This window comes from Elgaria multicarinata, chromosome 5 (genome assembly GCF_023053635.1).
Source record: "Elgaria multicarinata webbii isolate HBS135686 ecotype San Diego chromosome 5, rElgMul1.1.pri, whole genome shotgun sequence".
In the NCBI taxonomy this organism is placed as follows: Eukaryota; Metazoa; Chordata; class Lepidosauria; order Squamata; family Anguidae; genus Elgaria; species Elgaria multicarinata.
This window is the reverse complement of record NC_086175.1, coordinates 114,998,837-115,026,280: the sequence shown is the minus strand read 5'-3', so window position 1 is coordinate 115,026,280 and position 27,444 is coordinate 114,998,837. Positions and strand designations below refer to the sequence as shown.

Genomic DNA, 27,444 nt, shown 5'->3' with positions numbered 1-27,444 from the left:
ACTCTGATATTGCTTAGGAGTGTTTTTCTTCTCCACCGGTGTCTCTGTGTCTAATCCCTTTTTACAGCTGTCAGAGCTGTTGGCCATCAGTACATCTTGTGGTGGTGAATTCCATAGTTTATGTGGAGTTAAGGTGTGGAAGCTTAAAGCTTACATTTCCATACTGGAAGAAACCAAAGTTTCCCATTATGTTCAAATTCAAGAGACTGTACACTAGTTCAAACCAGGCTAGGAACACAAGAAGAGCTCAGCTGGTTCAGATCAAAGACCGATGTGGCCTGGCATCCTGTTCCTCACAGTGGCCGGGCAGAGGCCTATGGGAAGCACGCAAGTAAGACATGAGGGTAATGCTCTCTGACTAGGCATTGATTCCAGATGTTCTGTCTGTCATCAGTGAGGTTTGATCCATGTATTCAAAGGAAGCAGTGCCAGAAAAGCACAGGTGACTTGCTCTAGTTCGCCTCACATTTCTGGGCCTTGTCCAAAGTGAGGAGGTGAGTGTTGTGTCCCCAAAGGGAAATACTGAGAGACCAAGTCTGGTGTAGTGAAGAGGGTATCGAACTAGGACCAGGTAGTCCTGCATTTAAATCTCTGTTTAGCTATGAAGCTCACTTTGTGATCTTGGTCCACTCACCCTCTTCCTTTGTGAGGATTCAGTGGGGCACGGTTGAGGAGAACCCTATGCACTGGTCTATGGTTGGATAAAATGGAGTAGACGTAATATTCTCCCACACACTTGGGCTGAGACCTGGAAGCTTGTGAAGAGGAAGACACTTGCTGCCTTTAAGCATCTACAGCATTCTTTCCTAACCTTAGGTCACCATATGATGTTGGATTGCAATGCCCATCACCCCTTACCATTGGCCTTGCTGGCAGGGGATGATGGAAGTTGTGATCCCTGGAAAGGCTGATCTAAAGCATTCTTCAATGATGAGAGAAAAGTACTTTGCACGTGTTTTGAAACACTCTGTGGCACATAGAGCCATTGCAAGACTATTGTCACAAAAACTTTTTTTAAAAAATGTGTTCCCAGAATTACAGTCAACTGTTGTCTTGGCCAGAAAATTTTGATGCAGTTTTTTGTTGGATTCTCTGGTAGGCTGTGTTAAAAATGCACCCCCCCCCCCGTATCATCTATAATTTTTCAGTGGAATAAGGGTTCTGTTCTATAATGTATTGCACATTACAGAATCCAGTTCTGTTAAAGAAAACTGCGTTTGGTTTCCTTTGACCTCATGTTTCTGACTTTTTGCATATTATTATTATATTTATTTATTTGTATCCTGCCTTTTGCATATGGAAGGAAATGCTGAGAAATCTATTCAAGCATGCCGCTGCCGCTGCTCTTTGATCCAAGATTTTTTGTTTAAAATGGGTTAAGAGGAGACAGGGAGAAGCACATTGGTGACTTCTAGTTCTCGTTGATGTGTTTGTTAACTGAATGCTCTAGGGACGCAGCTTTGCAAAGGAAGCTGTCTGAGCTGGTTTATTGACAAATATAGCTGCCACTTCACAGCAATTATTTTTGAGTGTGTACAGTAGCTGCAAATACGTTGGTGTACTCCTGTTCTATGTGAAGAAATCTTAAAATATCTGAACAAATGTATAGAGCAGATTGTGTAAATTTGACAGAAATTACAGGTAGCTGAATTTGTCCATTAGAAAAGAAAACCAACACTAGCAGTTCTTTTCTATTTAGTGAGGGCCACCAACTTGGGTGGCTTTAAAAGCAGATTAGAAAAACTCATGTAGAATAGAGCAATCAGTGGCTGCCAGTCATAGTAGCTATACGCTGCAGGATTAGAGGCAGTATGCTTCTCAATACTAGTATCTGGGAACACCTGGGTGGTTGCTTTTGCCCTTAAGTCCTGTTTGTGGGTTTCCCATTGGGGCGTTGGCCACCAGGGGAATTGATGACTGTTCTTACGCTCGTAGTACTGAGCAAGTTTTCACATTCATGAAAATGCTTCATCGGTTTGGGTGTCGAAGGGACCAAAACAAAATGGGTGGGGGGAAATGATGATGTACCTAATTCACAGTTTGTAGTCGTCTTCAGATGGAATGAATGAGATATTGGGGAAGTGTTACACAGCTTTAATTAGTTTAGACTGTGCTTGGTGAAAAAGATCTTTGGTTGAGCCAAAGACCTGGTTCATATGTAAGGTCCACAAATTGGTTAAACAGCTCCTGGGCTGTGAGCATGCTGCCTCCTGTATGCCCATCATTTCCACTTTTACATCATAACCCATGATTGACTCCTTTGTAGGTTGTTGAACGTGACATCCAAATTTGGACCGATGGGTTGTTTAGGGGCTGAACAACCCATGATTTGTTGTTGGGTTAACTCCTAGGTTGTTTACCCCCTAAGCAACCCATTTGTCCAGGTAGGACAATGAACTATGAAGGAACTGATTGTAGGTTGTTAATTAAAAGTGGGAGTAGTGGGTAAGCTGCAGGCAGTGTGCCCACTCTCTTCTGCTTGTCTCCAACTGCCCATGGTTTATTACACACGGATATCCCTGGTCTGCAGTGAAGAGAAACAATGTTACTTTTTCTTCTGAAAATATGAGCATCAACAGCTATTTAATTACACTTGGGGATTGTAGTGGCTTGATCTGTAGAGTCCCTAAATGTAGTCTAGTTATTCTAGATCATTTTGTGTTTATTGACCATGCATCTAATCCTATAGTTGGCATGTGGTTGTAGTTCCAAGTCATTTTGAGGAGGTAGTGGAGGATGTTGGACCAGAGTTCCTATTCTGCGTGCGAGCACACACACACAGAGTTGTTGGTAAGTCATAGCCACATGAATTCCCCTTTTGGGGGCTGGGCGAATTTATTCCCCATAAATTCGCCCAGCCCCCAGTTGGCGGCTGGGCGCAGATTTAGTCCAGTGGGTCTCCTAGGGCTAATCCCTAGGCTAGTTTGATGTTTGTATTTTCCTGTTTTTGATCCTTGTCTCTTCCTGTATCAAAACGGACACTTCACGATTGGAATACTTTTTAACAAAAGCCAGAAAAATGAACTCTAAATGATTGGTGAATATGTTTACTTTTCCCTTCCCATATATTTTTTCAGTTAAAAATATGAAGTCAAAGGAGTTAATTGCTAAACACTCGCTAAGTCCAGGTTGTACCTTTTAAATAATTTTCTTTTGGTCCTTCCTCTAAACCAACTCTAAATGTTCCCAGTATGAGATTGCAACTCCTTAAAGAGAACAGAAATGAGTGAGCAAGAGAGTGATGTACACTTAAAAAAAAAAAACTTTAAAAAAATTGAATCAACACTTTTAATAGTCATTAATGAGGTTAGAGATAATTACAAAGTTTCATGGGCTGTGAGAGTGCATAACTGCATCGAATGAAAGCTAAATTAAATATCTAATTAGGAATCTGGGTACTGGCTGTAATTAAATTTGGGTGGAGGGACCTATTTTAAGTCTAAAATCAAATTATTAGATCTTTGTGAAAATTTGACGCAGAAACCTTTGGACTGTTTTGACAATGAGAGAGAGAGAGTTTTGGGGTATTTATCATATTAGTAGTCTTTTGTTCTCCAGGAGTTCAGGAAAGTGTTCATGGGCCCTCATTTTATCTTCCCCCAAACCCCGTGGGTTGGACACATGGCTCATTTCAGACATCACATCAAGCCATAGTTTATGCTAGAGATCACTGAGTACCCAAACCAGCCTTTCACCTTCCGGTGGGTTAAGAGCTGCTTATCTGCTTTTGTTTTCCCTTGTTTCAGCTTCATATGCTTTCCCATGTCTCTGTGATGCAGCCATCCTGGAGATGGAGCGATGGTCAGAACTGTGTCTTGTCAATTTGAACATCACCCCAAATTTGTGAACCATCCAGAGAGCTTCAGCTATTGGGCGGTATAGACATGTAAAAACAAACAAACAATAAATCACAATTCATAAACAGCACAAACTGTGGTCTGCAAACCCACATCAAACCATGGTTTCTGATACTGGTTTGCTGGTTAGTAGCAAACCACAGTTTGACAATTCAGATATCATGCAAAGTTTTCTTAACCGTGCTTTGGTGTGATGCCGGAGTTAAGCTGTTTATAGTGATTCCTTGGGCCTTTTTCTTGGGCCTTTACTCATCTAAAGAATGATAGAAAATCTGTATTACTAACCCCAGCCTTAAATAAAGTAGAAAAAATGGTACTTTTTGTGTGTGAGCACACTTGTTTTAGTTTTTTAATTAACCCAAACTGACCCCAAAATCAGAAAGGCTGTCTCATAACTTCATTGACTGTGGAATAATTCTGTTCTATCAAATGGTAGCAAAAGATAAAGGTTAGATTATGACATTTTTAAGAACTAGAGAATACCAGATGTTGTTTTAAAATCCTGCAAAAAGGTTTCTACTGGCTCCTTATAAATATTTACACTTTTTCTCTAGACAAGTTACCATTAACATTCTCTTGACCTCTATGAGAAGGCTCATTTCAGTACAGGGCTATTAACGATTGGATAGTAGAGCTTGGAGTGTCTTCATGCAGAAACATTTTTTTAAATGTGTTTTTTTAAAAATTGATGTTCCTTTTGCTCCTTTGCCTTATTTTAGTCCAAGAAGATTATTTTGATCACATTTTATATAATCTAATGGAATATAATACCACTAGAGGACAGCAGTTGTTAGCTTTCATTTTTTAAGGCCATGGTAACATATTTTTCACCAACATTACATTTCATGGTGCACAGGAATGCAGCAAACTTAATATTTGAAAATTCAGCTACCATAAATTGTATAGTGGTGATATGTGTTTGTGTGTCATTTAATCGGATATTGATCTCTTTTGTTTTATGTAATGGTTTTGATACAGATTTAGGCCGTCGCTAGACCTAAGGTTTATCCCAGGATCATCCCGGGTTCGTCCCTGCCTGAGCGCTGGATGCCCTGTGTGGCACTTAGATCAACAGGTTTGACCCCAGGACAATCCTGGGATAAACCTTAGGTCTAGCTACGGCCTAAATCACATGTAGAGTAGATCCAGTGAACTAAAGGAGACATAAGTTAGTCCCATTGATTTCAATGGGTCTATCCTAAGTATAACTCAATGTCAATACAGCTACACATTCATGGAACCATGATTTGGTGGCATTCAAATTTTTTAAAAATGTTATGCTCACAGCTAGAATTGGCTGCTTCCAAGAACACTTGCTGACAAATTTTGGTTTGTTGCTGTATAATGTGTGAAATGATCCTTTGAGACTGAGGGCTGCGTCAGTGACAAACCATGAAGCATCGTTATGAGAACGAGCAGGTGCGAGCCTTGGATTCACACACTCTCTCCTCTCCTCTACTAACCAAGATATCAAGCTAGGTTGGTATCCTGGTTTGTGAATAAACTATGGTTTGCACAAACAGCATTTTGCTGTACACGGACAAAAAGAGAAACTGCAATTCGTTGCAAGCCATGATCAGAAGCTTTACATATGTTTTTCTTTGTGCATGTGTACTTGAGCCCAAGGCGTGTGCCTGTTTAGTCACAATCTGGCCTCCCACTGCTAGAAGCTGGTTTACTGCCATTTGTGGATTTTAAAAAATAAATATAAAAGGGCCTTTTTGTGCCCAGTTCTAAAGCCTCTGCAGCTGTGAGGCTGGCATAGTTAGGAGTTGTAGCAAGGTGGGTTCCTGTTGCTTAGGGTTGGGGACAAAAAGAATGGACCTGTCCAGTTTCACATTGTTTGCCTCACAGAGGATGCCTCAGCAGTCCAAAACCTCTGCTTTTGTGACATTTATTTATTTATTTATTTATTTACAATATTTATATACTGCTCCCCATTGAAAATTTCGGAGCGGTGTACAAGATAAAATAAAATAAAAACAGAATAAAACACTTTAAATTAGATTCTAAAAGATGCAAAATAAGGTAGGGTTGTTAATGCAGCAGGGCTATTCCAGATTTTAGAGGGAGAAGGGAAAGATTCTCAGCAAATTCTAAGCCAACTGTTAGATAGATACAATGTTAAACCAATTATATATATGCAAATAATTTGCACCTTTGGCTTGCATGCTTGTGACTCAGGCCCATTTAATCATCTGTAACAATACTCAGTCATTGTGTAGAACCAGTGAGTTGGCCAAAAATATAGCTGCTGTTGAGGAATGTGTACATGGGGTCTGGAAAATGGGTGGGGCGCTGCATGTTAGTGATGTATGCTCGTGTTTAAGCCTCATGGCAGTGATGCATGCGCATGTAACCCACTTAGAACATAGGAAGCAGCCTTATTCCGAGTCAGACCATCGGTCCAGCTAGCTCCATATTGTCTACTATGCTGACAGGCAGCAGTTCTTTGAATTTTCATACACAGGGTTTTCCCCAGCCTACCTGGAGGTGGTCAGGATTTGAACCTGGGACCTTTCTGCATGCGAAAAATCTGTTCTTCCCCTGAACCGAAGTCCTTTCCCTTGAATAATATTTTCAGTTGCCTCGGAGCCAAACTTTTAAAACGAATTCCAGCCACATAATGTACAATAGAGCCATGATGCGTAAATGTGGACATTGGTCCACTGTTGGTTTTTTGGATGCTCAAAGAGCCCATTGATCAAATTTGAGCAAACGCTTTAACACTTTAATAGGCAATTACTTGTAATAAACGGAGCTTTAGCCTGAGACCGTTTATACTTGGCAAATCCTTTATTTGAAGGGCTGCAGCCGCCTCGGTTTTCGAACAGGATCTCCCACACAGACTAAAGTATTTCTGTTTAATTGAGGTGGACTGATAGGGAGAGGCAGTCTGGTGTTGGCTTTATATGTAATAACGTTTGTGACTTTAAAATGGTCAGAGTCTCACTGTCTTCCATTTAACGGTTAGGATCATTTGGCGTATTGCACAATGACAGTAACAGCTGCTTTTGAGGGATTTTGAATGGAGATGGTCTGAAGTAGGAGATCTTAAATTCTAAAATTCAAAAAGCTGTCATTCTTTACTGAGAGACCGGAAAGTCATTTATAATATCTCTTACATGCTTTGTGCAGCCAGCGATGCCCCCCTTGACCTCTTTGGTTTGTGAATATAATGGGAGACTTTGGAAACAGCTAACTCCATCGGTGCTATGGTTTTGTTTCCTCAGCAGATGTTTTGCAGCCACCAATGTGCCGCTAGTAAGCTTTTTTTTATTTTTTTAAGGATCTGTCCAGAGCCTCTGCCCTTGAAAAAGGCTGTCCCATAACATGGTGCAAGACCTTGGAGATGGATGGACAAGGAGATGTCTCACTGCTATCCATATAACCTCTAGGCCTCAGCATGATGGGGACAAACTCTTTATCCACTTTGGAGCTGGCTACATTGGGACATAAGAAGAGCCAAGCTGGATCAGACCAAAGTCCTATCCAGTCAAGTTTTCTCTTCCCAAAGTGGCCAGTGGGATGCTTCTGGGAAGCCTACAAGTATCACTTCACTGGCTGCCAATTAGTTTCCAGACGAAGTATGACGTGTTGGTTATTACCGTTAAAGCCCTACATGGTTTGGGTCCAGGTTACCTGCGGGATTGCCTTCTCCCGTACAATCTGCCCCTCACACTTAGGTCCTCTGGGAAGAATTTGCTTCAGTCAGCGCAAATTAGGCTGACAACCATTACCCAGAGGACCTTCTCTTCTGCCACTCCCAGACTGCAGAATGGCCTGGTGGGAGAGATCCGCCAACTTAATAGTCTTCTTGAATTTAAAAAAGCTATAAAGATGGATCTCTTCTGGCAGACCTACCCAGTTGAATTTTAAGATGTCTTAAAAGATTTTAAGATTTTAATAATGTATTGGTTTTATGTTTTTAATCAGTTTTATGTATTTTATATTTTTGTATTCAGTGTTGTTCCCTGCCTCGATCCAGAGGGAGAGGCGGGTAAGAAATAGATGATGATGATGATGATGATGATGATGATGATGATGATGGAAGTAGCATATGAACTACTAGCCACTGATTGCCTTACACCCCATGAAATAATAAAATGGGCAGAGAGGTTGTTGTCACTGTCGTTGTGATGTCCCTGAGGTTATGCAGGGCCTTAGTGTGCCTGGAGATAGGCAAAGGACTATCTTAAATTATAGGTGTGGGCAGACTTTTGGCTTGCGGGATCTACTTTTTTTTCAGCCAGGGTGTCAAGATCCATACTCACAGCCAGTCACAAAATGGGGATGGGGAAGGGGGAGCCCATTACAGAGCGGTGGCTTGGCAACAGAGCCAGTTATAAAATGGCAGCTTGGGGTGGAGCCATTTCCAAAAAGTGGCTTCTTTATCCCATGGTGAGTCATACACTGGAGTAGCCTGCCTCAATTGATACACAATTTACTATGAATCAGAGATTCTAATGTCAAACCCTAAAAATAAATACAGAAATACCTGATTAGAGAGATAAAATGTTTTGACACATGAATGTGGATATGCAACTGGACTACTTCAAATGTGTCTTCGTACTTAATAAACAGATTTTTTTCAGAAATGCAAATGGCATCAGCTAGGATTACTGAGATTATAGCGTGGAGGGGGGAATTTAACTTATTTTTCACTTTGCAGCAGTTCTGAGGAAAACCCTTCCTCTGCAGCTGATACATGCACTTAAAAGAAAAGAAAACCCAGCAACAATGTATTTAATGTCTCTAATTTGGCCCTAAGAAGAGCTGTTCATATTTACTTACAATGCGGAAATCTTATCAGGAAAACGTCACAGCCATCCATTTATTTATTTATTACATTTATATCCCACCTTTCTTCCATTGTGGAACTCAAGGTGGCTACATGTGGCTTTCAGGTGGTCTCCCTTCCAAGCACTGGCCAGACCCAGACCAGCTTAGCTTCAACAAGGTGGCTGCTTCATGTGCCTTCAAACTCTGTCCTGTTCCTTATTTAGGTTCAAAGAAGGCGGCGAAGCTCTGCTTGTGCTGCTTCCTTCTGAGGAAAACAGTATGATTCAGCAGTTGTCACAGAAGAAAGTTCCTGTCAACAACATCAAGTAAGTTTTTTAGCTGTTTGTATCTATTGTGGTCGGTCTTTTCTCTTTGCATCTCCTCCCTATTGCTTCAGTTCACTCATTAGTTTCATTTATTACACATACATCCCTTCCAAGGGATATCTTTTCCAAAGAGCGCAAGGTGACATGTGGGTATGTCTCTCTCTCTCTCTCTCTCTCTCTCTCTCTCTCTCTCTCTCCCCCTCTCCCCCCTGCCCCTTTTTAATGCTTGCAGCAACCTTGTGAGGTAGACTAAGCTGAGAGATTGTGACTGGTCCATGTTCTCCTAGTCCAGTGTTCTAACCTGGGGGTAGACAACCTGGTGCCCTCCAGATATTTTAGACTAAAACTCCCAGATTCCTCTTCATGGTCTTTGGGCATCCCATAGATTATGGGCTCTGCGCCTGCACTGAGCCTTGTTTCGGGAAGCTTCCATAGCTGAGGATTGTCTTGGTGGGATCCCTCACCCACTGTCCTACTGTGTATGCCCCGCAGATTCCCTCAGTTCTCTTTCGACCACGACTTAGGCTGCCTTTCGGGAGCTTCAGTCTGTGAGAAATCTCTTTTTTGTGTTCTAGCTGAGATTTTTTACTCATTCTGTTAGTTTCCCCCCGTTTCCCCCTCAAGTTTTTCTTGTTCCTATTTTTTTTTTAAAAATCCCACTACTTCAACTGAGAGATTGTGAGTGGCCCATGTTCTGCTAGCCTAGTGCTCATGGGGTAGATAACCAGGTGCTCTCCAGATATTTTCAATAGAACTCCCAGAATCCCTGACCATTGGCTATGCAGGAGTTATAGGCTAAAACATCTGGAGGGCACTCAGTTGCCTGCCTGTGCTTTAACCACTATTCCACACTGGCTCTTTCATGGAGGTTATGATATAACAATCCAAAGCTGTGTGCTGTGAAAGAACTCCCTAGTGTACAATGAGCAATGAATTTAATTAATTAAAGACTCCTGTGATGCCAAAGGCCATGCCCATGGAACAGGGTGCCCGCTGCATCTCTGCATGATTCAACTGCTGCAGCCTTGAGTCCTTCTCATCAGCTTCCTCTGAGCATTCTCCCAACTCTGCATCTGGAGTGACAGGAGTGTTCAGTCATTCCCTTGACAGAAATACAGCAGAATTACCCACCCACAGAGAAGACATCCTGTGGCATCCCTGCATGAGTCACTGCCCCAGACTTTCTTTCATCAGTTGTATACGCATTTTGTGCCAAGGACAGTTTCTTGAATAGACAAATGTGCCCCAAAAGGTTGCTTATACCTGGTCTACATTACTTGGTAGTGGCTCTCCAAAGTTTGAGATGGAAATCTTTCCTTGCGCAACTTGGAGATGCTAGGGATTGAACCCTTTGCGTTCAAAGCTTGTGCTCTCCCCCCTGAACTAGGGTTCTTCTGGAGCCAGTGTGGTGTAGTGGCTAAAGTGTTAGACTAGGAGTTGGGAGATCCGGGTTCTAGTCCCCACTCAGCCATGGAAACCCACTGGGTGACTTTGGGCCAGTCACAGACTCTCAGCCCATCCTACCTCACAGGGTTGTTGTTGTGAGGATAAAAAATGAGAGAAAGAGGATTATGTATGCCACCTTGGGTTCCTTGGAGGAAAAAATTACATCTTTTAGATTGTAAGCCTGTGGGCAGGGACTGTCAAGAAATACTTTTGTAAGCCGCTGCGAGAGCCTTTTTTGGCTGAATGGCGGCATAAAAATCCTTAAATAAATAAATAAATAAATAAATAAAATAAATAAATAAAAAAGGCAGGATGTAAATGCAACAAATAAAAAATAAAAATAAAATAAAAATATCAAAGATCATTGATTCCACCCAGAAACATGGTAGCGGGTTCCTCTGGAGGTGAGTATTTCTTACTTATCCACTCTTTTTTAAAAAAACAAAAACAACCCACAACTTTTGGGGTGTAAGAGTAAAATGTGCTAAGGCCAAGCCAAATGTTGAGTGGAATGAAAAGCATTGCCCCAAACCGGGGAATGATTGAGGGGAGAGCGAAACCTTACAAAAGATGGGAGTACATGTATGTGGCTTTGTGTGTGTTTATGATTAAATATATTTTCTACGAACACATGATTTTATTTCAACAGGCATAGCTCCACTTGAATTTGGCACATTGTTTCTAATCAGTTTCATTAAACCTGTTTTGTTCTCTGTTTTTGTGTGTGTGTGTTTTCACAATTGATGGTGTTCTCTCTCCCCCCCCCTTTTTTAATACTTGATTTTCACCAGTGAAACTGCTGCTTTAAGCTACCTGACATGTACCTTTCAAAAAATGATGTTGTCCCTTTCAAAATATTGGTGACCCTGGTTTTTCCCCACTGTCTTTCAATTGGCTGGTGAATTTAGGATGGAGTCAAAACATCCACCCCCATCCCCGTTGGAACGCTGGCCAAAAGTGTGCCTTTGGTTTTAATTCAGGACAAAAAAGCTATCAGAAGTTTAGGAAATTCCTGTGCTGCTGCATTAAAATGTTAATCTGAAATATAAGTCTGTAGCTTTAGTGCTGTTTTTATCCCTTTTCCTCTGATAGTCTCCTTTCTTACAACGTAATGACATCTGTTTTATACCTCCATGCATACAAACCTAATTAGCATTGGGTGCCCAATATCTCAGTCACTCAATATGCACCAAAATTGGTTCACATGCTCCACTGAAGTAGCTGTTGGCTTCCAGTAATACTGTTTACCATGCTGTTTTAAATCATAGATGATAAGTGAAGATGCAGTAAAGCTTTCAAATCCTAGTAAATGGCGCTTTTCTGGTTTTTTTTTCTGAAAGGCAGATAATGACTTGCAAAGGTCGTTTAAATAGCAGAACTGTAGTTTATTGTAGAAAGGCAGTGGAGCTAATGAGCCTTAACCATTTTTATACCTAGAAGTGTTACACCCAAATTCTAGATACAACTGCCTCAGCTGGGTTTGCTGAGGGGCTAAAATGCTGATGGCTTCAGGGGGTCAGAGGCTGCTGTAAGGTCTAATTCAGCAGTCCCTGGTCTGGTGCCTTCCAGAAATGCGGGACTACAAATCCCAGAATCCCCAGCCTGCCAGGCTCGGCATGTTACTCAAGGCTGGACTTCTTTTCTTCAGCAGTATCAGTGCATGATTTACCTTTCGGCCATTTTCTGGCCCAAATAATTTGAGGACATGTCTTTTCTGCACAGATTACATGAAGTCCATGCTGCCTAGAGACAGCTGCTCTGTGTACATGAGTCAGTCTTTGCTTACTTTCATTGAAATCCCAAAGGTCTAGAAAAGCCATAGAAGCCAATATTGTTTCTAAGGCTTCAATGGGGTATACTGAGTTTGATACAGATGTGTCCTAGCCTTGTCCCATGATGGCGAACCACTTAATTTCCGCATCCATGTGCGTCCTACCTATCTGTGAAACTGCAGTTGTAGAAATGCCTCAGTCTTATTTAAGCGCTAAAAAAAATAATGTCTTCAACAGTTCTCTCATGAGAAATACCGTGTCATTGTGAAGTTTATTGCCGTATATTTTGCTCCCCTCTTCAGGGTGAGCTCAATTTTCCACCCTTTTAGAAGCTCAAGAAGCAATTTAATGTTAATTGTTTGGCTTTACCTTGAAAAATCGTTGCCTCTTCCAGTTTAAACTGTTCTCTGGATAAAAGGCCAGAGCTTCTGTTTGCTTTGCCTGCATTATTCATTCGAGGAGAATAGTCTTCATGCCTGATGTGATTTCCACTGAGTCTTGTTCAGAGGGGTATAGCTTTTATCTGTGGGAGAGGGGAAAAGTGCTCCTGTGAATTTGATACAGAGCTTTGAAACCCTTTAGGAGGAGATTTTTTTTTTTTTAAAAAAAGTGTTGTTTTTCACCTTCTCTCCCCACCCACCCACCTCTGGCTGTTCCCCTCAGAATCAACCCTGAGAAGCTTGTAGACATCCAGAAGAAGTTGCAGTCATTCTTGGCTCAAGATCAAGAGTTGAAAGAGAGAGCACAACGGGTAAGTTGCTCTTATAGCACTTTTGGTATAATTATTTATCTGGGGTTGGATTGAGAAGGGCTGTTCTCACAGAAAGTGCCTTCATTTGATTTCGGAGGATCCCCTTCCCCCCCTGTATCACAGCCTCCTGACCCTCTGAGTAGCATTTTCGGGGTGTGTATGGTTGGGTGTGCCTTGGGTGGAAGTGGGTGAGGAGGACTGCTTTTGCTAGCCCAGCTACATATTTGGATCCAAGCAATGGTATATTTTAATTATGATATCTCTTGAAATTCAATAAGATTTTTAGTTATGTGTGTTGCAATAGAGACTGAAAGGTGTTCTCCAAGGACAGGCACAGTGTCTTATGAAAGGAACACAAACTCTTCACTGTAGAATTAAAAATACAGTTGACGTCCTGGGCTTCTAACTACAGTCACTCCCAGGAGCCAACTTAACAGCAACAATAGCAAGGCTGTTTCTTCTTCCCACACCGCCCTGAGAGGCAGATAGCTGACAGCAGAAAACCTGAGCTCTCCACAGCTATATGGACACAGGAAGCTGTTTTATATTATGCCAGGCAGTATCCAATGGTAGCCTTACCTGGACCAGGGCCATTCACCTTAGTCATCTATTCTGTGTTGGACTACCTTTGGATACTGCCCTGTTTGTCCATCTAGTGCAAGGATGGGCAACTTATGTTCTGTTCAGAGCTGTATTCCCTCATGAGTAATCTGTGGAAGATTGCACACCAGCAGCGGGTAAGGCCAGTGCCAAAAATGGGTGGGTGGTCCCTGTTCTCTCTCTTTCTGCCGCTCCCTTTTTCTTTCTGCCACTCCCTTTTCTCTCTCTCTTTCAGCCACCCCCTTTCTCTCTCTTTCTGCCACTCCCTTTTCTCTCTCTCTTTCTGTCACCCTCTTTTCTCTCTCTTTCTTTCATCTCCTTTCCTCTCTCCACCTCTTCCCTACCGTCCAATGGGCTGCCATGAAAGTGACGGATCACTATTGCCAGAGAATCTGAACAGATCTCATGCAGAAGGCCTTTGAAATCAGACTGAAGGCCACATGAAATTAGGCCAAGTCCACAGGTTACCCAACCCTGACCCACCGCTCAGTGTTGTTCAGTGGGATTAGCAGCAGCTCTTCTAGGTCTCAGATAGAGAGAGGTCTTTTACATCAACTGCTTCCTGAACCTTTTAGGACAGTAGGGGAAGGTCTGGGAAGATGGTATCCCTTTTCCTTCCCTCCTCCTGAAACTTTTCTCCTCCTGAAGACATTTCTTTTCTCCCATGTATTTTAGAGTTTTTTAAATTTTGTTTTTAGATTTTATGGCGGTCTTTATTTTATATTAATTCCTGTGATCTTTATTGGGTTTTTTTTGTATTTTATTTTATTGGTTTTGTATTTTATTTTATTTTGGGGTTTTTTTTTGGTTTTATATTGTATTCTATTTTATTTACTTTTGTAATCTGCCCAGAGAACGTCTGTTATTGGGTGGATTAAAAATACGTTAAGGGCGCAATCCTCTGCATGTCCTACAACTCCCAGCATGCCCCAGCCAACATGGCTGGCTAGAGCATGTTGGGAGTTGTAGGACTTTTTTCTGTCTAAACATGCAGAAGACTGTGCCCTAAATTACTATAATTCCCCCCTCCCCATGTGCCCCAAACAGCACTACAGGGTCCCTGTTCCACTGCAGCATTTTATTTGTGGGAATAATGATGCACGGAGTATTCAACCGTGTGATCCTTCACCTGCAACCTGCAGAGGTACAATCTAGGAACGTTTTTACCATCTCAGCTGCTGTTTGTGCAAAATGCTTTTACCTTGGTTTCCATAGAGCCTGGAATTCTGGAAAGAATTACAGTGCTTTTTGGGTTGTATAGCAGTGACAAACTGCAACATTATCTTGGCTGGTAGTAGCTGTTGGTTCTAGCTGTTGGCTTACCATTTGGACTAGATTTTTTTACATTCATTTTTGATGTGGTGAAGTCACTGTGAAGTAACTCTTTGCCTGTCGTCACTTATTGATGAACATTTCCCCCCTCCCCCCTCCGGAATGCCCCTCCCCATACAGTGAGAGCTATTGAGACTTTGCACCTTCTGAAGAACTACCTTGTGCAGGATATGATTGTTCTAAAAATATTAGCACATTCGAAAGAAAAAATAAAACTGCTATTGTGTAGTAGATGGAATATAACACATGGTCTGGGGTCGAATTGTGATTCAGCCACAACTTTGTTATGGCCTTCACTGTCTTTCAGCCTAACCTACCCCACAAGTTTGTTGGGAAGATAAAAACGGAATAGTCCCCACCGATTCCACTCTATATTCCTTGGAGAAAGAGTTTGATACAAATGTGGGTGTGTTTTAAATGCGATAATTATTTTTTTAAAGTTCCAGAAACCAAACCAATTTGTGGATGACTTTTTACTGCCTCAGAAATGAACATGAGAATCCTGCCCCTTTATCAGAAATCTTACAGATCTGTGCCAATTATCCCCGTTTGTTTGCAATGCATGTCAAATCTTATAGCAATTTTCAAAGCTGCCAAAATATAATTTCATTTTTCCTTATTATTTTATTACTCTGATTTTATTGCACCTTTCCTCTGAGCAGCTCAGAGCAACATACATGGTGCCTTCCTTATTTTATCTTCCCAATAATATTATGAGGCTAAGAGCTGTTGTTTAGCCCAAGGTCATTCAGTTGGGACTTGAACCAGTCACCCCAGTTCTAGTCCAGGACTCCAGCTCAAGGGTAGGCAACCTGGTGCCCTCCAGATGTTTTGCACTGCAACTCCCATCAGCCCCAGGCACCACGGCCAGTGGTCAGAGATTATGAGAGTTGTAGATCTGAAGTAGTAGGCGATACTATTTGCAACCTGGCGCCTTTGAGATTGTTTGGACTACAACTCACATAATTCCCCACCATTGGCCATGGTGGCTGAGGCTGATGGGAGTTGTAGTCCAAAGCATACGAAAGGTGCCGGGTTGCTGTCCCCGGATATACCACTCTGGCTCTCTCAGGGTGATAGATCTTGTCCAAGGCATAGTGATAGGACCAGTGCAGAAGTTCAGAGAATGATCTGCTTCTACCACCAGTCTGGGAAATTGTGATAGTTTTGTCTTTTGTGGCAAGTACCAGGTTGCTCACTGGAGTGAAAGTTCAGTATATATGGACTTTTTGTGATTTCATAAGGGTAACAGGTGCTTCCTTCACAATGAAGTCTTTCTGTGCTTCTGATTTGGCCAGTTTCATTATAATCCTGTGTAAGCCTGCAGTTCCATATTGTTGATTTTTTGCCAGTAGCTATAAGGCTGGGTCAGGATTGTGTAGCTGCAACAGAAAGAGATGAAGGAAGGGAACAGAGCCAAATACTTTGGCTTCCACTTGGGGGATGGGGGTAGAGCAATAAACTTTACCCCCTTTTTAACAGCTTTTTCTGCAATGACTTTTTAAAACTCCCTTTAAAAAGAAAGATAAAATTAAATTGAGTGGAGTGAAATAGTCTTTGAGTTTCAGGATAGTGATGGAATGAGTTCAAACAACGGCTTTTGTCACAGCTGACAGATCTAGTGATGAACCTGCCCTGGAAATCCAAATTTTATTGCTATATTTAAAACCATTTTTATTGCTGCATGTTACCAATGTGAAATTGCAGTCTGCTTTCCCTTTCTGTTGAATAAAGCTTGTGGTTAGTTTCAAAATGCTTAAATTAAAGAGAGATGGGGGAAGAAGGTTCATCTAGCTTCATCAGTGGGCGCTAGGTGATGGCATCCGTTCATATATTTCCATGTGTGTTCATAGTGGTCCAGAGACCATGCAGAATACTTTATATGTCTCCTTGGCTTTAAGGAGGCTCAGCCTGCTAGTTTTAAGTTTCTTTTGCCTCAATCTTGTTTATACCCTAACGTGCACATGCTAAAAATTGGAATGTGCAACTATTCTTGTTTCGTTTACTGTCTCTTATAGGCAAGCTGTGGGTGAATTTAAAAGCCATGTGAAACTGGAATAGAAAAGTTGGCTACATGTGTAATACCCCTTAACCCCTGTGTTCCGCTGGCATTCTTGGCAACAGTGAGAGTTATTTTATTTTTTCTTGTCTTTAGCAAACAAAGAACATGGATTTCCACAGTTATGGAAATGTCTGTGAATTCTGCATGAGGTGCAAATTTGCTATTTCTTATATCCCTTTTGCTCCTTCAGATACTTAGATCTTTTTTTTTTTCAGTTCAAGCAAACGTTCATATAAAACGTTCATATAAAATATTTTTTAGTAACAGTGAAGCATGGCTGGAATACAAAGGCCTATTGAGGTACAACCATATGACAGTCTATTCCCTAATTGGGTTCGGGGGAGGGGAGGGGAGGGGAAGGGAAGCTGCAAGAGCAAATTATGACATAGGAAAAGTGAGTGCAGTAGGGTTGTGGGGAGGGAACTGCAGTATGCATGCATAATATTTGTATGCACCTGAGGAACTATTTGGATTCTATTCCATATCTGTCTCCTGCTTGCTGGCCTCATGCAGACATAATGGCCTTCTTCGGAAGCAACACTAAACGTTGGTTTATTGTTACGTGCAAATAGTTGAGCTGTGGATTCCCCCTTCCCTCCAGCATAACTGCAAGAAGGAAATTGGAAGCTTTCACCTCCATTTTTTGGAGGTGAAATAAGCATTATGTCTGAAGCTAGACAAACTGTGGCTAGTGTTAACATTGGTTTAGGGGAGCCGAGCCAACTTCACACCACAGTTTATGAAGTTGGCTTAGTTAAGATTAACTACAGTTTATTTTTTGGACGTAATGATAAGTTCCTCTTAACTGAAAACGGAAGCAAAAAGTCCCAATCTCCTTCCCAGCTGTCTTGGTGGGAGCCTTTTGGACGTAACACCATACCATAGTGTCTGAACCAGACCATTGTCTGGGCGCACTGAACCACATTTACAAGATTGCTAGCAGGTCTCAAGATCTTGCACTCACTTCACATTCTCCCTCCTCCCTTAACTGTGGTTAAGGGATATGTACCCAAGGGCACCATTTGCAGTCAGGCTTTTTGTTAACCAGAGTTTGGAACTGGTGAAAGAACCCTGGTTAAGCAGGTTCCCATAACTGCAGTTAAACTGGGAGTGGCAGGGCAGGGAGGAGAAAGGATTGCAGGAAGGGAGTTCAAAATCTGTCCCCAGTCTGTTAACTCTGGTTACAAGAGGTCTGGTATTACATCTCCACCACTTCACAGATGAGTAGTATTGTTTTATCTTCATCTTAAATATTTCTCTTGCACATGAGTGGATTCCTATATTTACTGCCTCTTCTGGATCTGTTCTGTCTATGGGAGCCTTCAATATTAAAGGAGCAGGTATCCATCACTTTGTCATCAAACCCTGCGGCTCTGTTAGAGATATTGCAATGGAATAGCCAAATTGAATTTTGAATTCAATCAAGCGTTATTGCTTCCACTTTGGATACAGCAGATTTTTTTTTTTTTACAAAAGTACATTGTTGTGTATGTGTGTTTTGAAAAAGTCCTCTAGGTGTCAAATGCCTCATTCCTTGAAAATATATATTTTTAAGAATGTTTTTAATGGTTGTGCAGGATTTAGTTTACAATACAAATAAGCTAACTGGGTCTGATGCTTAATACAAGGACTTTCAATAATGCCAATGAATTTGAAAGTCTGCTAGAACAGTTTGAAAACCAGTATAGCATCACAATTCAAGTATAGCCTACATCTGTGTGCGTATGTAGCAAGCTGCATTCTAGAAAGACAGACTGTTGGTCTATTTCACTGGTGGCTTTCCAAAATGTCGGGCAGAGGGTTTTTTTCCAGCCCTTTCACCTGAATCCTGCATCTGGAAATACCAGGGATTGAGCAGACATCCTATGCAGAAACATTTTTTCTTTTTTATTGTGAATTTAACAAAACAGAACAAAAATGAATCATGGAAAAGAAAAACAAAGAAACATTACATACACAGGGATATCATCATTTCCACACCCATCAGATATACGATTCATAAAAAGGGAGAGGGTTTTGCATAAGTTTCAAGGAAAGCAGACCAAATATCCATGTACTTATCCGCTTGCAAGTGGATAGATAACACCAGTTCAAATATTGATAGTGTTGCTAAGTCCTCAGTCCATTGAATTATGGGAAATAAGCAATTATCCTTCCAACGTGATAGTATGTCTTTTAGCTGTCATAAGGGCTCTGAAAATCCATTTGTGCTGACCCTGTGTTAACTTCCAAGAAGCTTGTAGGTAGTTTAGGAGGACATGCACATCATTCCATATTAATGATTGTTTCAGTACAAAGTTTATCCTTATTATAACCTCCTCTCAAAAGGGGGCAACTACTGGGCATTGCCAAAACATATGAATTAAAGAAGCATTAGGTGCATTGCATTTCCAACAATTATGCAAGTTAGACAAAGCCTTATTAAAATGGCTATGTGTAGTCCAATAAACCTAAAACTTTTTATATTGTATTTCGTAATTGTGTTTTAACCTGTTGGGTGTTTTACTGTGGTTTTAATTTTTGTGAACCGCCCAGAGAGCTTCGGCTATTGGGCGGTATAAAAATGTAATAAATAAATAAATAAATAAATAAAACAATTTTTTTTGCTGAATAAGGCCTAGCCTAAGATCCATAGATCTTATGCACAACCCCCCTAATGTACCCCCTAATGAGGTATACCCTCCTAAAATAAAATTGTCAAGGCTCCAAAGCCACGTAATTGTCAGCACGGGAAAAATGTATATGAATTGGATGAGAACACATTCTTTGACTTCCCCATCCTTAATATAGCCTTGTATATAAGTGACCAGGAAGCAGGACCTGCTTTTGGGTTGGACGAGCTGGGCGGTCATCTGTGGGGGCAATCTCAGCTGAGGGGGGCGCCAAGTTGAGTTCAGTGGCTTTTTTTTTTTTTTAATGTACTGTCTTTAGTGAGCTAAGTGTCTGTAACTTTATTTTTCAAGATTCTACAGGGTTGTTCTGGGGTATTAACTGCAACAATGATCTTCCTTTGCTTAGCTTTAAAGTAACTTTCTTTTTCAATTACCACTTTATTGTCATTGGTGCTGTGTAAAAATCAGTGGAACACAACTTTACTTTGAGGCAACTTTACTGAGCACTTAGCACTTCAAATACTGTAAACATTGTAAGTGCTATATCAATAATAATAAAATAAAGCTGTAAGTTGCAAGAGGTCAGCCAGATACCCTTTTCTTTTATAACTTTTGTTTATTACTTTAAAAGATAAAAATAATAGATATTCTAAAATACAGAACAATGACCAAAATATAGGGACAGTTACAATACACACACACAAAAGTAAAACTGTGTGTCAAGTTCTGCTGTGTTGCATAGTGTGCTACCGCTGCTCAGAATATGGCTTTTCAAATTATGGCCAGTGAAAACTGTGGCACAGTGGCTGGGAGATCAAGGTTTTGAGCAATGGCATTCTCTGTGGCATCACACCTGCACCAGGCCCCATAAATCCTCTGGGCTGCCCTGCAAATCTGACTAGGGAGGGGTCACAAAAGGCACTCCTAATCCAGGGCTCTATTTACCCTAGGAAGTCTATGCAGCTAAGTGAATGGACTTGCACAGAAGGGACCAAGCTCTTCTTCCTTCTTCCACCAGTCTGCTTAGTTTCTGTGTTAGCTGTGGAGGAAGGAACGTCTCTTCCTCCACAACCAGCATGAAAATGCTGGCAGTGGGGGGTACGGATTACTCTGTCCCTTTTTTTAGGGTGGCCATATGAAAAGGAGGACAGGGCTCCTGTATCTTTAACAGTTGTATTGAAATGGAAATTTCAGCAGGTGTCATTTGTATATATGAGGAATGTGGGGAAATTTCCTCTTAATCACAGCAGTTAAAGCTGCAGGTGCCCTGCCCTCTTTTAAATCTGGTCACTCTAGTATAGCTCCTGCAGCTTTAACTGTTGTGATGAAGAGGGAATTTCGCCAGATTCTCCATATATACAAATGACACCTGCTGAACTTCCCTTTTCTATGCAACTGTTAAAGATACAGGAGCCCTGTCCTCCTTTTCATATGGTCACCCTATAATTATTAGTCTGCTTGGTAGAAGGCGATTTTTACTAGTCTATTAAGATGCTAGTATCCTGCATTTCTGTGCTGGCTTCAGAGATTTTGTACAGCCATCCAGCTGATTGGGCTTAGTTCCCCTGAAAGGGACTCATTGAAGTTGCCTCTTTAAGATACTTTACTGGGTTGGGTTGGCCATGGTTAATGTTGTCTTTCAATAATTCATTTTGATTGATCTACTGGCCAGTTGTGGAAATAGGGATTTTTTTATCCTGAGTTGGGCCAGCTGCCTGTTTATAAGTGGTGAGGCCTGGGTTATATTTAGTTAGCAGGCTAGTAAAAACTTTTGCGGGCTAGTAATGCTTGTGAACTTATTTGCAAGACTCCCTTAAATGTAGTAATGCTACTGAAGCATTTAACTAACTGCTAATCCTACAGCACAAGCCTCAATTTTGGCCATCTGCCTTGCTGTGAGATAGCTGATGGCACTCATATTATGTACAAAGAAAGTTGGAAAATATCAGTCAGTTGTTTTGCATATATACTGTGTTCCAATGTGGGCCATTGGTGTATTCACATGATGAATGTCTCAGTTGCTACAGCTTGAGATTCTCACCATAATCGTTCCATGGTTTGTCCTGGCATTGAACTAGTTGTTGAGTACCCTCCTTATCACTTGTTTATACCAAATAACAACAGCAGATATTGAGGGTTATATAAAAGCAAAACTGCACAATTTAATTGGACTGACAGAATTGCCATTTTGTTGCAGGATTTTTGTGTATTTATGTAGTTTAGATTAAAGTAGAGGGGTGTGTGTGTGTGTGAGAGAGAGAGAGAGAGATAATGAGAAAGACTCAATTCAATAAATCTTTTGAACATTTTAAAAATTGTAAAATGTAATGAATGGTTATAGATTTTCAATAATGACTTGTGGGTAGCGGAAGAGTAAATGAGAACTCCATACATGAACCAGTAAATATATCTGTGAAACTATTTTTGCTCCTCTCCTTCCCAAACAAACATTACAGAACACTGGTGTGGAAACATAGAACAGCATGATTTAATGAATTATACACTTCAGTTACCAGCCAAATGAAAGGGCATGCTGGTAGCAGCAGGTTATTCAGTTTTATGAAAGTGGTTTTCCAGTGTTTTATTGCAGCCTGGATAACATCACGCTACAAGCAAAATCTGTGACTACAGTTTTTGTTGTTGTTTCGAACGATGGGTTTTAAGGGCAAAAATATCCCATACCACAGCTTCTATTAGTAGTTTAACATTATTTTCAGTGACAGAGGAAATAGCCTCAATTTTAAGAAGTAATAGAGAGAAAAAGACATTATTTTGAAAGGCAAGGAGAGAAGAATGCTGTAAGTGTACTTACGGTTTTAACTTTTGTGATTCACCCAGAGAGCTTCAGCTATTGGGTGGCATAGAAATGAAATAAATAAATAAATAAATAAATAAATGGGGCTTACTCTCAGGAATGTGTGCATAGGATTAGAGATGTGAATATTTGGTGAGAATGAGGAAAAATTCAGGGTGGGGAAACCTATTCTCTCTCTCCCCCCCCCCCCCGATCCATGGGGAAAAAACCAGGATTTTTAAAACCCATTTTCCTTGGTTTTTGTTTCCCCAGGCCTTCACATTTCTTAATATGATTCCAGTCAGAGTTCAACTACCAGACTGGACAGTGATCATAATTGTATTTGAAGAATTCCATTGTAGTGAGTCTGAATTTATGATATAAAATACAAGAATTCTATCTTCGCAGTTTGCGTAAGAAAGTAATCATGGCTCTGTGGCTAGGGTTTTTTTTGTTTTTGTTTTTATTTTAAATAAGAACTGCAGGTGGCCATATATGAATCTAAACCTGGAGGTTGTGTTCTCTAGCTTGCTCTCGAGAAACTGGAGCTTGAAGTACAGCAGGCAGTAGGTACGTTTCTGGTGCCCAGACAAAAGCAACTCTGGTGCCCAGACAAAGGCAGGACTGTGGAGAAATGCCCTCCTCTCGGGGGTGAGGTCGGGGGCTTTTAGTTATTTTTAGACCAGTAGGGGCTACCATCCCCAATGCATCTTGGAATGATGCTTTATTGTGACATAGCATTGTTCTGGGGTGTTATATATGTAGTGGGTTGGATCCACGTTAAGCATGACTAAGTCTGGAACCCACCCATTGGTTGTGGTTGAGCCATTGGTTGCTTATTAGATTATTCAAACGTTTTTCCTAGTCCTAATTAACAGAAGGCCTGAGCAATCCAGGGGTTTCATGCTACCTTTGAATTGCAAGTGTGTGCGTGTGTGTGTGTGATATTACATATCCATTTTGTCTTCTGCACTTGTAGTGGGATTGGTGGCCTGAGCTCATTAAGATGGATCCTTTCTTCCAAACACTTGGGTTCTTGGTCCAAGTCCAGGTTGAGATTTGCCTCCTAATTTTATACGGGATGTTCAGGGCCCATATTTTATGGTTATGTTCCCACCATTATAATTTCTTATTTAAATATGCAGATATTGTAACTGTTGAGGAAAGTTTAGAAATGTAACTCTTCCGAGAGCTCAAGATACATAAAAAGCATAATTGAAAAAAATTAATCTCTTGACTTTGGGACTCGTAATAGCGAAAAAGTGCTATGAGCTGATCTACTTTTAGGAGTAATTAGTTTTAACTGAAATGCAGTGCATTGATTTCAGTTCTTTAACATTTTGTATTCCTTTTTAGATGTTAGAATATGCCTCTACTGTGCAAACAAGTTTCTCTTCTCCTTTTTTCTAGTGTTTTGTTTCCTATCTGCGATCCGTCTACCTAATGAAGAACAAAGAAGTTTTTGATGTATTCAAATTACCCATAGCTGAATATGCCCTGTAAGTGCTATTATCTGTAATAATTACAAATGCTAAAAGTGCTAATTAAAAGTCTGGAGTTTTTTTGTTTTTGTTTTTAAAAAGTGGTTTCTTTTGTGCTGCACAAAGCAATGTTGAGTCAGAGTTTCAAATTAGGAATCAAACTATTCTTATAAAAAGTTGAGGGATGTGTGTGCATGGCCCACATAGGAAACATCAATAAATGAACACCTACCCATCTTTTGCTGCCTTCAAGATCACAGATTTGGGTAACATGCTAAGCTTTAAGTTTCTGTTTAGCTTAGCTGTCACCCTAGTGGGGTAGAGCAAAGTGGAAATGCACACAGTTAATTCACAATAAGCCAGGGTTCTCTGGAATCCATGTTTTTTTGTGCGAACCTGGCCACTGCCTTTCTGTGACCGGGTCTCAGGGCTGCTGGGTGGTTTGTTAACCACTACAACCAACCACCCTTTCTGGGTTTGAATGTTACAACGAGTTGTGTGGCTTGTTGTGATGCTTGAACCAGGGGAGAAGTAATTAATAGAAATCTGGTCAGCATGCAACCAGTGCATGCAGGGTAGTTAACAAGCCACCATGGTTTATAAGCTACTCTGATAACAAGTGAACCTGCTTCTATGTACTGATATGTTCATAATACAGAGCTGCCACTACCATAGCATGAAAGGATTATACATTGTAGCAATGTCAATTATGAATTACTCTTATTTCTTTTCTTCCCACATCCTGGTTTTCAAGTTTTTCTTTCCCAGAAAAATGTCCCAGCTAACATGCAACATAACATGCCTCCTTGAGGACATGAAACGTGCTCACCCATGATTTGCTGGGGGTTGGTTCCCCCCCCCCATTTGGGTTTTGTTTTGTACTTCTGTATGCCTTGGGATTCACCCAAGAAGGCAGGGGTGGGTGACATCTGGAGCTCTGGGAACCATTTTCGCCTTCTGCCCCCCCCGCTCCTGGACAGGGCACATTCTCCTGAAAAGTGAATTAAAAATATTATTTTATGAGGAAAAAATGGCATCTGGAGTATTACAGAGTGCCCAAAAGGTCAAATCTAGCTTGTCTGCAACCTACATTTGACCCTTCTAGGGCTCCATAGCAGCTGTTGAGCCCTAAAATGGTCTAATCTAGTTTCTTTGGAGTGTGAGTGTGTGGTGAGGGGGCAGTCATGGGTGGTGGGGGATGTGTGGCCTGCAGTCGACAGGTTCCCCAGCCCCTCTAAAATGGCAAGCATGCTTATACCTCCCTCTTTTTCTCTATGGCCCATATTAGTTCCAATATTACCATTACAGGAGCAGTTTGCTCTTAGAGGGAGTGATATTTTTACCACGATTGGGGTGCAGGGAGCAAAGTCTGCTTCCGTATCAATGTATCTTGGGCCCTCCCTGAATTAGTATATAGTGGTGGGCGGGCGGGAATAGTTTTGCGTGTAGAGGTAGTCTAGAGTGCCCTAACAACTCTACAGATTGCCTCAAAGGTTGCCTACTCATGCTTTAGATGGTCTGTTTCTCATATTTGATACTGGTTTACTTTATTTTACTGATTTAAATTCAGTAAAATTAATGCTGAAGAACAGGACTGAAATTCTTCAAATAATTAAATACATTATCTTGGAAAGCTACTTGTAAGAGGACGGATAAGAACTGAAGCAAGAAGGAGAGAAATAGCCTCAGTTCAGATTTTTGCCCAGCTAAAATTTGTCTTTGAGTAGTAGATGAGCAAGCTGGTCTCCATCCCCTTCATTATGTAGTTAAGATAATATGTGATATGGGGAGGGTGATGGACATTTAATGTAAAGTCCCATTTATTTATAGGTTAGTTGTAGCATTTTTATAGTCAGATTTTTTTATTTGTCTTTTATTATAATTGTATTTGCCTCAAGAAAACATATGATGTTACCCACTTTAGACTTCCATTTGTAAGGAAAAGTGGGGTAAAAGTAGCTATTGATGATGAACAGATTATCCATGACTATGCTAATCTTCCTTCACTCTAGCATGTAAATTTATTTATTTTATTTATTTATTTATTTATTTATTTATTTATTTATTACATTTTTATACCGCCCAATAGCCGAAGCTCTCTGGGCGGTTCTCGAAAATAAAGTTACAGACACTTAGCTCACTAAAGACAGTACATTTAAAAAAAAAACAGCCACTGAACTGGAGTGGACAATATGTCTGCCCCACCCCGCGGTCTTTTTTGTGGCCTGTCCTGCTGGCATAATCCCCCCCCCCGATTTCGCTGTTAAACAAGGCACATGGGAAGTAGCAGCATACCCAAATTATAGTGATGCATTCTACAATGTGGCAGCTGCAATTCCGGGAAAGGTGCAGTCCCTACTGGGGTTCCAAGAGACAAGTTGGCCCCTGTACCAGTGGAAGTTAAGACTGACACCAGCTTGATATGTCTGTGATCTGGGGTTCATCAAGGAGACCACGGCTAAAAGCACTTGCTGCTATAAAATGAATAAAACGATGCAGTCTGAGTTTTATGCACTGCAATGGGTAGCATTTAAAGCTAGAGCAGAGAGCCTGTTCTTACTTAGTACGCTTTTCTACTTTACAGCTCTCTTGGGCTTGCAGTGGCCCCTCGTGTCCGGTTTCTTCAGAAGGTGCAGAAGAAAATGTTTGAGAACGAGCCTGAAAAAGAAAACCCTTTAAAGGGGACGGAGCAGCCTGAAGATGCAGGTTTTTCTGTAAGCAATGAAGAAGCAGAGTACTGCAGAGTACCCTTCAGTGAAGCGGTAAAGTTAGGAGGAGAGGAGATGAAAGAGTTCTCCAACAAAGGCAGTGAAACTGAGAATGACACATCTCAGGATCAGCCTGAGACGGGAGAAGAGCCTGTAACAGTCAAGGGTTCAAAAGCTGAACGCCTGAAGTTTTTTGAAGAGGATGATGGTGACGATGATGACGACACTAAGGACTTTGATGTGCTGACTGTAAAACGGCGGAATGTGTTTGGCTTGGAAGCAAGAGACAATATAGTACCGGTAAGATAGTTTTTGTTTTTTTATACATTCAGATTTCTTTTGTTAAAAGCCTCTTCTGGGTTTGTTGTTGTTGTTGTTGTTGTTTGTTTTACCTTCTATATTAAAACTGACAAAAGGCAAAACCCTCACAATGCGACCAGGCAGCTCCTACTAAGTGCTTGAGTTCGTGTGTTTCAGGGCCGTAAGACCCTCTTTTCTTTCACTCCAGGAAATGTGAGAGCAATTTCTCTTTGATCCAGTCCCATAGCCCTGGTGAGGGGATTTGAATTAAAAACTTTTGTGGGTGGAGCCAGCTGTGTGAATCTTTTCCAGCCAATTAGCACCCTCCTCTTGACCACGCGGTTGCAAAATTAATAAAATCTTAGTATAGTAGAGTTGGAAGGGGCCTATAAGGCCATTGAGTCCAACCCCCTGCTCAATGCAGGAATCCACCTTAAAGCATCCCTGACAGATGGCTGTCCAGCTGCCTCTTCAATGCCTCTAGTGTGGGAGAGCCGACTGCCGCCGTAGATAATTGGTTCCATTGTCATACTGGTGTAACAGTGAGGAAGTTTTTCCTGATGTCCAGCCGGAATCTGGCTTCCCGTAACTCGAGCCCATGATTCCGTGTCCTGCACTCTG

At 41.2% G+C, this 27,444-nt stretch overlaps 1 protein-coding gene across 1 annotated transcript in view; it reads left to right on the top strand.

The window, feature by feature from the left end:
• Nucleotides 1-27,444, top strand: part of DDX10 (DEAD-box helicase 10) — a 210,116-nt gene that overhangs the window by 30,318 nt on the left and 152,354 nt on the right. Inside the window, exons 10-13 of the mRNA XM_063127078.1 lie at nucleotides 8,864-8,965; nucleotides 12,847-12,934; nucleotides 23,745-23,833; nucleotides 26,400-26,823. Of these exons, the coding sequence (XP_062983148.1) occupies nucleotides 8,864-8,965; nucleotides 12,847-12,934; nucleotides 23,745-23,833; nucleotides 26,400-26,823 (703 nt within the window). The remainder of the gene's footprint in view (nucleotides 1-8,863; nucleotides 8,966-12,846; nucleotides 12,935-23,744; nucleotides 23,834-26,399; nucleotides 26,824-27,444) is intronic.